At 39.4% G+C, this 12,500-nt stretch overlaps 2 protein-coding genes across 2 annotated transcripts in view; one reads left to right on the forward strand and one right to left on the reverse strand.

Annotated features, from left to right (window-relative positions):
- Positions 1–12,500, reverse strand: part of LOC123501851 (calcium-activated chloride channel regulator 1-like) — a 25,050-nt gene that overhangs the window by 12,347 nt on the left and 203 nt on the right. Inside the window, 8 exon segments of the mRNA XM_045250888.1 lie at positions 745–1,055; positions 1,107–1,248; positions 1,705–1,832; positions 2,724–2,927; positions 7,596–7,705; positions 8,167–8,359; positions 9,560–9,673; positions 12,413–12,500. The exon segment at positions 12,413–12,500 is cut by the window's right edge and continues 203 nt beyond it. Coding sequence (XP_045106823.1) covers positions 745–1,055; positions 1,107–1,248; positions 1,705–1,832; positions 2,724–2,927; positions 7,596–7,705; positions 8,167–8,359; positions 9,560–9,673; positions 12,413–12,500 — 1,290 coding nt within the window.
- Positions 1–12,500, forward strand: part of LOC123501820 — a 112,378-nt gene that overhangs the window by 7,188 nt on the left and 92,690 nt on the right. The gene's annotated exons all lie outside the window — the stretch shown is intronic.

Raw genomic sequence — 12,500 nt, forward strand, 5'->3', positions numbered from 1 at the left:
AAAGAAATAAAGACAAAAAAAAATAGTTGTAGAATTAGATGTAGATAATATTATAAAGAAGGGAAAAGAAGAAAAAGAGGAAGAGACGGAGGAGGAGGAGGAGGAGGAAGGAAAAAAGAAGAGTTTAATGGAGGAAAATAAAGGGAAAAAGAAAAAAAGAGAAGAAAAAAAGGAAAGGAAAAAAATAAAGAATAGAAAAAAAAAACAAATCAAAAAGAGAAAATAGGAAATAATGAAGGAAGAATGAGGAAAGAGAGAATGAGAGAGAGGAAGAGGAAAACAAATGAGGGGAAAAGAGAGAGAGGGATGGAGGAAAGTTGATATTGTAAGAGAGATTATATTTAGTGAAGAAGGAAGGAAAAATAATAACAGGGAAAATAGAGAGAGAGAGAGAGAGAGAGAGAGAGAGAGAGAGAGAGAGAGAGAGAGAGAGAGAGAGAGAGAGAGAGAGAGAGAGAGAAAGAAATGGGAAGAAAAGAGAGAGAGAGAGAGAGAGAGAGAGAGAGAGAGAGAGAGAGAGAGAGAGAGAGAGAGAGAGAGAGAGAGAGAGAGGAAGGAAGGGGATTAGAGTAACAGAAGGGGAGAAATGGAAAGAAAAAAAAACGAGAGAGAGAGAGAGAGAGAGAGAGAGAGAGAGAGAGAGAGAGAGAGAGAGAGAGAGAGAGAGAGAGAATAAGAAAAAGAAAGATACCAAAACTTTAACATGCCAACCTATCTCTCTCTCTCTCTCTCTCTCTCTCTCACCTCTTCAGCGCCCCCGTCAGGTAACCCATGTACGCGTCCATTGAACCAGAAAGATCAAGTAAGAGGACGAAACGGGGGGCGTATTTCCTCTCCTCTTCCTCTTCCTCTTCCTCTTCATCTTCTCCTCTTCCTCCTCCTTTTCCTCCTTCACTTTCATCCTTCTCGTCCTTCGGTTCCGTATTGCCTTCTTCCATGTCCTTCTTCTTCACTCTTCCTTCCTCTTTTTCTCCTTCCTCTTCTTCCTCTTGTTTCTCAAGTTGTATTATTTGAAATATTACTTCTAGTTCTTTATCTTCTTCCTCTTCTGTGTCCTCTTTTTATTTCCTCTTTCGTTTTCTCCTCTTTCTTCTCCTCTTTTTTTTCTTCTTCTCTTCTTCTTCGTCCATCGTTAAGTTCTCCTCTCCCTCCTCCTTCTCTGTGTCCTTATCTTTATTCATGTCTTCCTGTTCCTCTTCCTTTATCGCCTCTCTTGTTGCTCTTCTTCTTCGGTGTCTCGGCGGGTTTCTGAAAATAATGTTGTTGTTATTGTTGTTGTTGTTGTTGTTGTTGTTGTTGTTGTTGTTGTTGTTGTTGTTGTTGTTGTTGTTGTTTTTTGTTATTGTTATTGTTTTATTCGTGGTTGTTGTTTTTTTCCATCTCCTTCTCCTTCTCCTCCTCCTCCTCCTCCTCCTCCTCCTCCTCCTCCTCCTCCTCCTCCTCCTCCTCCTCCTCCTCCTCATTTGATACTACTCTTATGGCCCCATTTTCTTTTTACTCTGTTCTTCCTCGTTGCAGATTTTCCCTCCTCCTCCTCCTCCTCCTCCTTCTCCTCCTCCTCCTCCTCCTCCTCCTCCTCCTCCTGCATGCCCTTTAACTACATACATTGACTATTACCCTCGTCTTTACCACCTCCTCCTCCTCCTCCTCCTCCTCCTCCTCCTCCTCCTCCTCCTCCTCCTCCTCCTCCTCCTTAATACTCACATCCCGCCTTTGAAGTCAGGGTGTTGGGTGATGACGTCCCACACTGGCCTCCTCCCACACATCTGGTTGTGGGGTGTGGGCGCCTGTGTGTTGTGGGGGACCCCCTTCCCGTCACAGAACATTGTCACCTGTAGGGGAGAAAGGGGAGGAGGAGGAGGAGGAGGAGGAGGAGGAGGAGGAGGGGAGGGAGAAGGGAGGGGGATTAAGGAGAAGGGTTATAGTTGTAGAGGATAAGGGAGGAGGGGAAGATAAGGTTGTGGAGGAGGAGAAGGAGGAGGAGAAGGAGATGGTGGTGGAGGTAGTGTGTGGAAGGGAAGATGAGGAAGAAGAGGATGCCAAGAAGGAGGATGAAGAAGAAGTGGAGGAGGAGGAGGAGGAGGAGGAGGAGGAGGAGGAGGAGGAGGAGGAGGAAGAAGAAGAAGAAGAAGAAGAGGTGTGTGCAAGAGAAGATGATGAAGAAGAGAAGAATAAGGAAAAGGAGGAGGAGGAGGAGGAGGAGGAGGAGGAAGAGGAGGAGAATGATGGGAAAGTAGTGAAAAGAAAGGAGAAATATAGAAAAGTATATAAATAACACACACACACACACACACACACACAGAGAGAGAGAGAGAGAGAGAGAGAGAGAGAGAGAGAGAGAGGGAGCGGAAACGATTGCGTAACTTGTTTTGAAACTTTCCCTTGAATGGACGTCATCATTATCATCACGCTTGTCGTCATCACCATTATTATCAACACTATCATTATTGTCATGGTGGTAGTAGTAGTAGTAGTAGTAGTAGTAGTAGTAGAAAGTAGGATAAAAACAGTAGTAGTAGTAGTAACAGTAGTAGTAGTAGTAGTTGTAGTAGTAGTAGTAGTAGTAGTAGTAGTTGTTGTAGTAATAGAAGTAGTCGTAATAGTAGAAGCAGCAGTCTTAATGAAAACAACAGTAATAACAATAATAGTAGTAGTAATAGTAGTCACAGTAATACCCATAATAGTAATAGTAATAGTAATAATAATAATAAAAATAATCTCACCGCATCTAAATAGTACAGTGCCATGAAGGAACCACCACCAGTGCCACCACCACCACCACCACCACCATCACCACCACCGTCCTCCTCCTCTGGGTAGAAATGGCACTGTGAATCTGGCAGGCCCGTGACGTCAGCATGGCACCCCGCTCCCCCAGCAGTGCCCAGCCACCCTCGCAGCCCCCCTGTGCACCCTGTCACGCGAACCTGGGGGAGAGAGAGAGAGAGGGGTTATGAGAGGGGGAAAAGAGAGAGCGGAGAGAAGAAGGGAGGAGAGAAAAATTAAGCGATATAGGAAGAAGAGGAGGAAGAGGAGGATAATTAGTTAGGAGAGGAAGAATCTTGGGGAGAGAGGGGTTATGAGAGGGGAGAAGAGAGAGAGAGAGGGAGAAGGAGGGAGAGAAAAATAGACATGTTGTAAGAAGAGGGAGAGAAGGAGGAGGAGGATTAGGAAGGGAAGGAAGAATCGTGGTGAGAAATGTTAAGAGAGGAGAGAGAGATAGAGATAGAGAGAGAGAGAGAAATATAAGGATAGGAAGAGTAGGAGGAAGATGAGAAGGAACAGGAAGAATAGTAAGGAAGGGGAAGACACAGATAAGAAAGAGGTGACAAGAGATAAAGGAAGAAAATAGAAAAGAGTGAAGGAAGAGAAAAGTAAGAAGAAATATATAGAGAAGGAAGAAGACAAAGAGTAAGGGAGGAGAGAATGAAAGGAGAAAGAGGGGAAAGAGGAGAAAGAAGAGTAAATGATCTGAGCAGAAGGCAAAAGGGAATAAATAAAAATAAGGAAGTAAAAGATAAAAAAAAAATAATGATGGTGAGATTTAGAGAAGGAAGAAGAAGGAAAGAAGGAAAGAGAAAGAGAAATGAATGATATGAATAGAAGAAAAGGAAGAAGAAACACCAAGATAAGGAAGATAGAAACAAAAAGTGATTAGAGATTGTACATTATGACTTATCTTTTAACCAATCCTCTTGATCTGAACCCATTAAACAAAACCGTGTGTCGCATTCTCGCTAATCCTAACTCATTCCGATCCACTGTTGCCAATTTTGAGTACAAGTGAAGTTAATTGTGGCACATAGCATAAAAAAAACCATGTTCTTAATAATATTCTTTTTCTATTAATCTTTTTTATATAAGAGAGAACTACCAAGGGCAAAAAAAAAAAAAAAATGAATATCAGAAAAAATAGGCCCATTTGAATTGTAGTCTCCATAGGAAGAATAAAAGAATTAGTCACTCAGCAAACGTATTTATTGTATGGTATGCTCTTTTATATCGTAGCTTAAAAGGTCAAATTAACATCATTTTCTATTATTTTCCTTGTTATCAAACGTATTTATTTTTGTTACGGTCTTTTAGTATACGTATTTTCTCTTATTTTTCTTGTTTTTTATTCTTGGTGCGATCTTTTATTTACATCGTAGCTTAAAAGGTCAAATTAACATCATTTTCTATTATTTTCCTTGTTATCAAACGTATTTATTTTTGTTACGGTCTTTTAGTATACGTATTTTCTCTTAATTTTCTTGTTTTTTTTATTCTTGGTACGATCTTTTATTTACATCGTAGCTTAAAAGGCCAAATTAACATCATATTGTCTTATTTTCCTTGTGTACCTCTAAATAACACCTATTCCAGCGGTTTGGGTGCTTAGACAAGAGCAGCATGGCACTGATAGTTCTTTATGTAAGGGAGAAACGAGCAAGGGCAAAACAAATTGTAATTAATAAAAAAAAGGCGTACTGAGGTGCCAGTCCCTAAGCAAGCTGAATACATAATCGAAAAGGGAACTCCTAGGATGTTTTTTTTTTTATCCTTTTTCTTCTATTTTTCGTGAAGAGTGTGTGTGAAGGGAGAGAGTTGTGTTTAGAGGCTAAGCTGTGACTGCTCTCTTGTGTTGTGAAGACTGTGTGTGTAGCTGGTGCATGGAGTGTTGTGTGAAGGAAGAGAGTTGTGTTTAGAGGCCAATCTGTGACTGCTCTCTTGTGTTGTGAAGACTGTGTGTGTAGCTAGTGCATGGAGTGTTGTGTGAAGGCAGAGTTGTGTTTAGAGGACAAGCTGTGACTGTTCCTTTGTGTTGTAAAGACTGTGTGTGTAGCTAGTGCATGGAGTGTTGTGTGAAGGAAGAGAGTTGTGTTTAGAGGCCAATCTGTGACTGCTCTCTTGTGTTGTGAAGACTGTGTGTGTAGCTAGTGCATGGAGTGTTGTGTGAAGGCAGAGTTGTGTTTAGAGGACAAGCTGTGACTGTTCCTTTGTGTTGTAAAGAGTGTGTGTGTAGCTGGTGCATGGAGTGTTGTGTGAAGGAAGAGAGTTGTGTTTAGAGGCCAATCTGTGACTGCTCTCTTGTGTTGTGAAGACTGTGTGTAGCTGGTGCATGGAGTGTTGTGTGAAGGGAGAGAGTTGTGTTTAGAGGACAAGCTGTAACTGTCTCCTTGTGTTGTGAGGAGTGTGTGTGTAGCTGGTGCATGGAGTGTTGTGTGAAGGGAGAGAGTTGTGTTTAGAGGACAATCTGTGACTGCTCTCTTGTGTTGTGAGGAGTGTGTGTGTAGCTGGTGCATGGAGTGTTGTGTGAAGGCAGAGTTGTGTTTAGAGGACAATCTGTGACTGCTCTCTTGTGTTGTGAAGAGTCTGTGTGTAGCTAGTGCAGGGAGTGTTGTGTGAAGGCAGAGAGTTGTGTTTAGAGGCCAATCTGTGACTGCCCTCTTGTGTTGTGAAGACTGTGTGTAGCTGGTGCATGGAGTGTTGTGTGAAGGGAGAGAGTTGTGTTTAGAGGCTAAGCTGTGACTGCTCCTTTGTGTTGTGAAGACAAAGGGAAACGTTCAATGAGGTCACAGCTGGCTTTGATGATAAGTTCACAGACAGCACTCCCTGAACCAGTGCTAATACACCTCACTGGGAGTACTTAACTTGTATCTCTACATAACACGTATTGAGATATTTACTTGGACAGATGAGTGATGAGGATGCTAGATAAAACTCAGGCTGACCCAGGACCACTTTATTACTCTAACGTTTCGACAAAAATCTTCTTCAGAGAGATACAGGCAAAGCTAGACTACGCAGTATATATATTCTTCCCGCGAGTTTTTGCGGGTTGAGCTCCGGGAAGAATATATATACTGCGTAGTCCAGCTTTGCCTGTATTCCAGCGGTCAAAAGATTAAATTAACATCACAATCTCTTTATTTTCTCTTCATGTCTCTTTAACCCTTTCGGTACTGAGACGCGTTTTCACCTTGATTTTTTGGTATGATTAAACGATTTTATTTGCATTAGGAGTGGTCTATGGAGGTCAGAAGATTAATGGCCAGAGTCTCCACTATTTCATTCCCCCAACATGAATTTCTGAAGCTGTATAAAATCACCAAATAGTAAGCAGAATGAACATGGAAACGCGTCATGGTGCTCAAGGGGTTAAAGAAAATTCCCAGCGGTCTCAGCAGTGATAGGATTGAAACTTGTCCAAACTCCATATCCTGTGAATTTATCCCTCATTCATCATTCATCACTCACAATATAGTTTTTTTTTTTCCACACGATTAATTTATTCACTTTGAGTCAGTTGTCTATTTTTACCCATTTGTAACTCAGATTTACTCATTTTCACCTGCTGAGTCTCATACGTCACGCATTACTCACCTGTTTCCACTCACCTTGACTCACTGACGCTATTCACCACTTCCACTTCCTAGCTTCTTCTCTCTCCTCCTCCTCATCCTCCACCTCCTCCACCTATCCTCCTCCTCCTCCTCCTCCTCCTCCTCCTCCTCCTCTCCTTTTCTCCACCTGTTCTCTCCATCTCTCATATCTCCTCCTACACAACTCCTCCTCCACTTCTTATCCTCTTCTTCCTCCTCTTCCTACTCTTCCACCACTTCCACTTTCTGCTCTCTTCTCCTTCCTCCTCTTCCTCCTCCTCCTCTCCTTTCCTCCACCTGTTTTCTCCATCTCTCATACCTTCTCCTCTTACACAAACTACCTGCTTCTCTCTCTCTCTCTCTCTCTCTCTCTCTCTCTCTCTCTCTCTCTCAACTTGGGTAATATATCTTTCTATTCATTCCTCTTCCATCTCTTCTCTGGCTTCTCTCTCTCTCCTTCCTTCTCCCTCCCCTTTTCTCCTTCCATTTATCTCTCCTTATGCGTTTTCTTCCTTTATATCATCCTTCTTCTATTTCTCGTCTATCTCCTCGTTCACTTTTTTCTTCTATTTCTCCTTTATTATCTCTCCTTGCCTCTCTTTCCTTCAATCATTCCTCCCTCCTATTCCTTTACTTCCTCATCCTTCTCCTTTTTTTTAGTTTTCCCATTATACCTTTCCTTCAATCCTACCTTTCTTCCATCCCCTTCATTCGTTCATTTCCTACTCCTTTTCCTCCAGTTTATCTCTTTCTATCTCTCTCTCTCTCTCTCTCTCTCTCTCTCTTCCATCATATCTCCCATCTCCTCCATTCATTCACTTTGTCCTCTTTCTTCTTATTATTATCGTCCCCTATCTACCTTTCTCCAATCATTCTTCTCTTATTCCCTCTTTCACTTCTTCCTCCTTTTCCTGCCTTTTTTGTCTTTCCATATCTTCGTTTCCTGCAATCATTCCTTCCTCCCTTCCTTTTCTATTCCTTCGTTCATTTCCTCCTTCTTTTCCTCAATTTTATCTCTTCCTATCTCTCTTTCCTTCAATCATTTCTCCCTCCTGTTCCTTTCCTATCCCCTTTTTTTCTTTTCCTCCTTTCCCTCCATTTTATCTTTCCCTATCTTCATTTTCTTCAATCTTATACCTCTGTTTCTTCCTCTCGTTCACTTCTCCTTCTCCTCCTCCTCCTCCTCCTCCTCCTCCTCCTCCTCCTCCTCCTCCCAATTATCACACGTACCTTCCCGTGGTAGTCGATGTAGAAGGGAGGTGTTCCTTTGGTGGGTTGACTCACGTACTCGTCAAAGACACCCCAGCGGTAATGGGCCCACTCGTGAACCAACACCTTTCCTGGGGTGACGGGGTGAGGGGTGAGGTGGTGGTGGTGGTGGTGGTGGTGGTGGTGTGGGATTGATATGTGGTAAGGTATGGTAAAGTTGAACGAACGGACGGACATACATACAGACATACAGACATACAGACATACAGAAAAAGGAAAAAGAGGAATTTAAGAAAAGAAAGATCAAAGAAGAAAAAGTAAGTGAAAATAAAAGAGAGAAGATGGATAACATGTTGGAATCTCTCTCTCTCTCTCTCTCTCTCTCTCTCTCTCTCTCTCTCTCTCTCTCTCTCTCTCTCTCTCTCAAAAAAAAAAAAAAAAAAAAAATAAATAAATAAATAAAAAATAAATAAAAATAGATCACATGAGTTATATAATATCTCATTTTTCCTTACCACCTCCTCCTCCTCCTCCTCCTCCTCCTCCTCCTCCTCCTCCTCCTCCTCCTCCTCCTCCTCCTCCTCCTCCTCACCTGGGGCGCCGTACTCCTGCAATAGCGGTCCATACATGTTGGTGACGTAGTGAGGGGTGAGGTGGATCGCCTCCCCCTCCTCCCCACACCCCCCCATCTGCTCCGTGTAGGGGGCGTGGCCATGCAGGATGTGGGGGGCGCCGACCCTCACCGCTGCCCTCACCCCTGCTGTACCCACCACTCCTGCCATGCGCTGTAATGGTGGTGGTGGTGGTAGTAGTTGTTGTTGTTGTTGTTGTTGTTGTTTTGGTTTGGTTTGGTTAGATAAGGAAAGTGAAATAAATAGTAGTAGTAGTAGTAGTAGTAGTAGTAGTAGTAGTAGTAGTAGTAGTAGTAGTAGTAGTAGTAGTAGTAGAAGTGATGATGGTAATGGTGATAGTGGTGATAAACTATATGCTGCTACTACTACTACTACTACTACTACTACTACTACTACTACTACTACTACTACTACTACTACTACTACTACTACTACTACTACTACTACTACTACTACTACCCTACTACCTTCTTTGTCAATAATGATACTGATATTCCTCCTCCTCCTCCTCCTCCTCCTCCTCCTCCTCCTCCTCCTCCTCCTCCTCCTCCTCCTCCTCTTCTACCACAAAAACACCACAGATCACTTAAACCCCAAAATTTTAAGCTCACATTTAGATCACACTTAAAACACACTTAGATGATTGGTTAGGTTAGGTTAGGCCACAATATCAGGTCACATTACCCCAAATACACCCAAAGCACTTTAAAACACACTCAAATAATCTAAAATACACCCAAAACACTTTAAAACACTCAAAACATCAAAATTAAACCCTGTACACTTTAAAACCCACTCAAAACATCCAAATACATTCAAAACACTTTAAAACACACTCAGATCACATAAATATACCCAAAACACTTCAAAACACACTCAACTCTTCCAGTTTACACAAAAAACTCTAAAACACACTCAAATCACCCAAACTACAGCCAAAACACTTTAAAACACTCAAATAATTTCAAATACATCCAAAATACTTTAAAACACACTGAAATCAACCCAAATACACCCAAAACACTTTAAAACACACTCAGATAATCCCAAATACACCCAAAACACTTTAAGACACATTGAAATTACTCAAATACATCCAGAACACTTCAAAACACACTCTAATTACCCAAATACACGCTGATCGCTTTAAAAACACACTTAAATTATGCAGAATACACCCAAAACACTTTAAAATACACTCAAATCCCTCAAAATACACCCTGATCGCTCTAAAAACACTCAAATTATGCAGAATACACCCAAACACTTTAAAACACACTCAAATCCCTCAAAAACACCCAAAGTCTTTTAAACATAGGTCATATAAGATTAGGTCATTTCACGATCACCCACCTTGTACTCTGGGTTAGGTGACCAGGAGGAGGGCAGGAGGATGGTGACCTGACCGAAATGTGCCCTGCCTCTTGTGGCTTTGTCCAGCACCCGTGACCCGTCCTGGAACATGCGCTGGAAGGAGGAAGGAGGAGGTCAAGGGAGGTTAGGATTTTGTGTGTTTGTAGGGGAGGAGGGGTGTGTGTGTGTGTGTGTGTGTGTGTGTTTTTTTTTTGTCTGTCTTCGTGTCTGTTTGTGTATTTATCTATCTATCTTTCTATCTATTTATCTTTCTATTGATTTACCTATTTATTTATCTACCTATTTGTCTATAAAAACGTGGTATGAGATTTTTAAAGAAGGGAGGGATGGGTTGTGTGTGTGTGTGTGTGTGTGTGTGTGTGTGTGTTCTGAAGTCTTCTTATGTATTTCATTATTTTTTTATCTAAGCAAAACCAGAAGAAGAAGACATTGGAAGAACGAAAAAAAGAAAAGAAAAACGGAGAATAAAATAAAAAGAGAGAAAATAAGGAAATGAAAACAGTACATTAATTAAAAAAAAGAAACAGAAATGGAAATAGAAAATAAAGAAAGGAAAGAAAAAGAGAAGGAGAAAACATAAACACACACACACACACACACACACACACACACACACACACACACACACACACACACACACACACACACACACACACACACAAAGAAAAACAATAACCGATTTAGCTCATCCTTTCTTAATTACTAATGACTCTGGCGTGTCTTTAATTTATCTACAGTCAGCTACAGTGTTTAAAATGTTCAGAAATAGCAAATATCTACCTTAATCCTGGTTATTTATTATCAATGCTTGTAGAAAGTGCCATGTATTAATTCTGGGTGTAGTTGTCTCATTCCTCAGTAAAAAATAATAATAACTACGCCTCCTGAAATATGAAATGAAAAAATATCCGAAAGAAATTAAAGAAACGAAAATAAAAACCCTTCGACTAAAATTTGGCCACTTTTTCATAACTTCTAATCACTCTGGGGTGTGTATGTTCGCTCTACAGCCAATGAGAATCTTGAAACTGTTTAGGTATCGCGAAAATCTATTCTGTCTAATCGTGTTCTTGTTGGTACTGATAAGATTTGAAACTGTTTAGGTACTGATGAGATTTGAAACTGTTTAGGTATTGATAAGATTTGAAACTGTTTAGGTATTGATGAGATTTGAAACTGTTTAGGTATTGATAAGATTTGAAACTGTTTAGGTACTGATGAGATTTGAAACTGTTTAGGTATTGATAAGATTTGAAACTGTTTAGGTACTGATGAGATTTGAAACTGTTTAGGTATTGATAAGATTTGAAACTGTTTAGGTATTGATAAGATTTGAAACTGTTTAGGTATTGATAAGATTTGAAACTGTTTAGGTACTGGTGAGATTTGAAACTGTTTAGGTATTGATAAGATTTGAAACTGTTTAGGTATTGATAAGATTTGAAACTGTTTAGGTATTGATAAGATTTGAAACTGTTTAGGTATTGATAAGATTTGAAACTGTTTAGGTATTGATAAGATTTGAAACTGTTTAGGTATTGATAAGATTTGAAACTGTTTAGGTATTGATAAGATTTGAAACTGTTTAGGTACTGGTGAGATTTGAAACTGTTTAGGTATTGATAAGATTTGAAACTGTTTAGGTATTGATAAGATTTGAAACTGTTTAGGTATTGATAAGATTTGAAACTGTTTAGGTATTGATAAGATTTGAAACTGTGTAGGTACTGATAAGATTTGAAACTTTAGATACTGATAAGATTTGAAACTGTTTAGGTATTGCGATAATCTATTCTTTTTAATCATATTCTTGTTGGTACTGATAAGATTTGCAATGTATTACTTTTGGCACTGGCACTGTCTGGAAACATTAACTGCGCCTTCTAAAATATGAGATGAAAAAAGATATCTTAAATACCCCTTCAGTACCAGGACACGTTTCCATATCTATTCTGCTTACTATTTGGTGATTTTATACACCTTCAAAGTCTTATGTTGGGAATAAAATAATGAAGAATCGGGCCATTAAACTTCTGACCTCCATAGACCCTTCCTAATGTCAATAAAATCGTCTAATCACACCTAAAACTCAAGGTAAAAATGCGTCCCAGTACTGAAGGGGTTAAAGAGAGCAAGAAAAATGAAGACCCTTTGGCACTTTTCTTTAGTTATTAATCACTCTGGGGCGTTTTTGTTTGTTCTACAGCTTGCTAAAATCTTGAAAGTTTTAGATATTGCAAAAAGTCTATTCTGTTTTAATCCTGTTCGTGTCAATGCTTATAACAATTGTCATGTATTAATTCTGGTGCTTCTAATTGTCTGGAAATATTAAGTACACATTAAAATACGAGATTAAAGCCAAAATATGCTTAGAAAATATTTAAAAAGTGCCCAAAAAGGGAAAGTAAGTTACAAAAATGAGAAAAAAAGCCAAAAACATGAAAATAAAGGCTACAAAAATTTAAAAACTACAAAGATGAAAAGAAAAAAAAACTGAAAATGAATAAATTAAAATATATTAAGAAATAAATGAAAATTAAAAATGAAGAAAATGTAAAAATGAAAAGAAAAAAGCTTAAAAAAAATCTGAAACAAAAACAAAAAAACTAAAAAGCAAGAAAAAAACTGAAAAAATTGAAAAAAGCTAAAATAAAAAAAAATACAAAAAAGCTAAAAAACAAAAAAAAAAAAAAAACTAAAAAATAAAAGGAGAAAAACTAAAGAAAATAAAAACAAAACCTAAAAAAATATTCAAAACCAACAAAAATAAGAAAAAAAAAACTCAAAAAGCTAACAATAGAAAAATGAAAGCAACAAAAAAAGAAAACTCACTTTAATATTGTGAATGATATCAGGATCCTCAGCCACATCCTCATCCAGAGCCACCACCACGCCCCTGTAGGAGTTGTTCTGCAGCTCC

The sequence above is a fragment of the Portunus trituberculatus genome, chromosome 10, assembly GCF_017591435.1.
Source record: "Portunus trituberculatus isolate SZX2019 chromosome 10, ASM1759143v1, whole genome shotgun sequence".
Taxonomy (NCBI): domain Eukaryota; kingdom Metazoa; phylum Arthropoda; class Malacostraca; order Decapoda; family Portunidae; genus Portunus; species Portunus trituberculatus.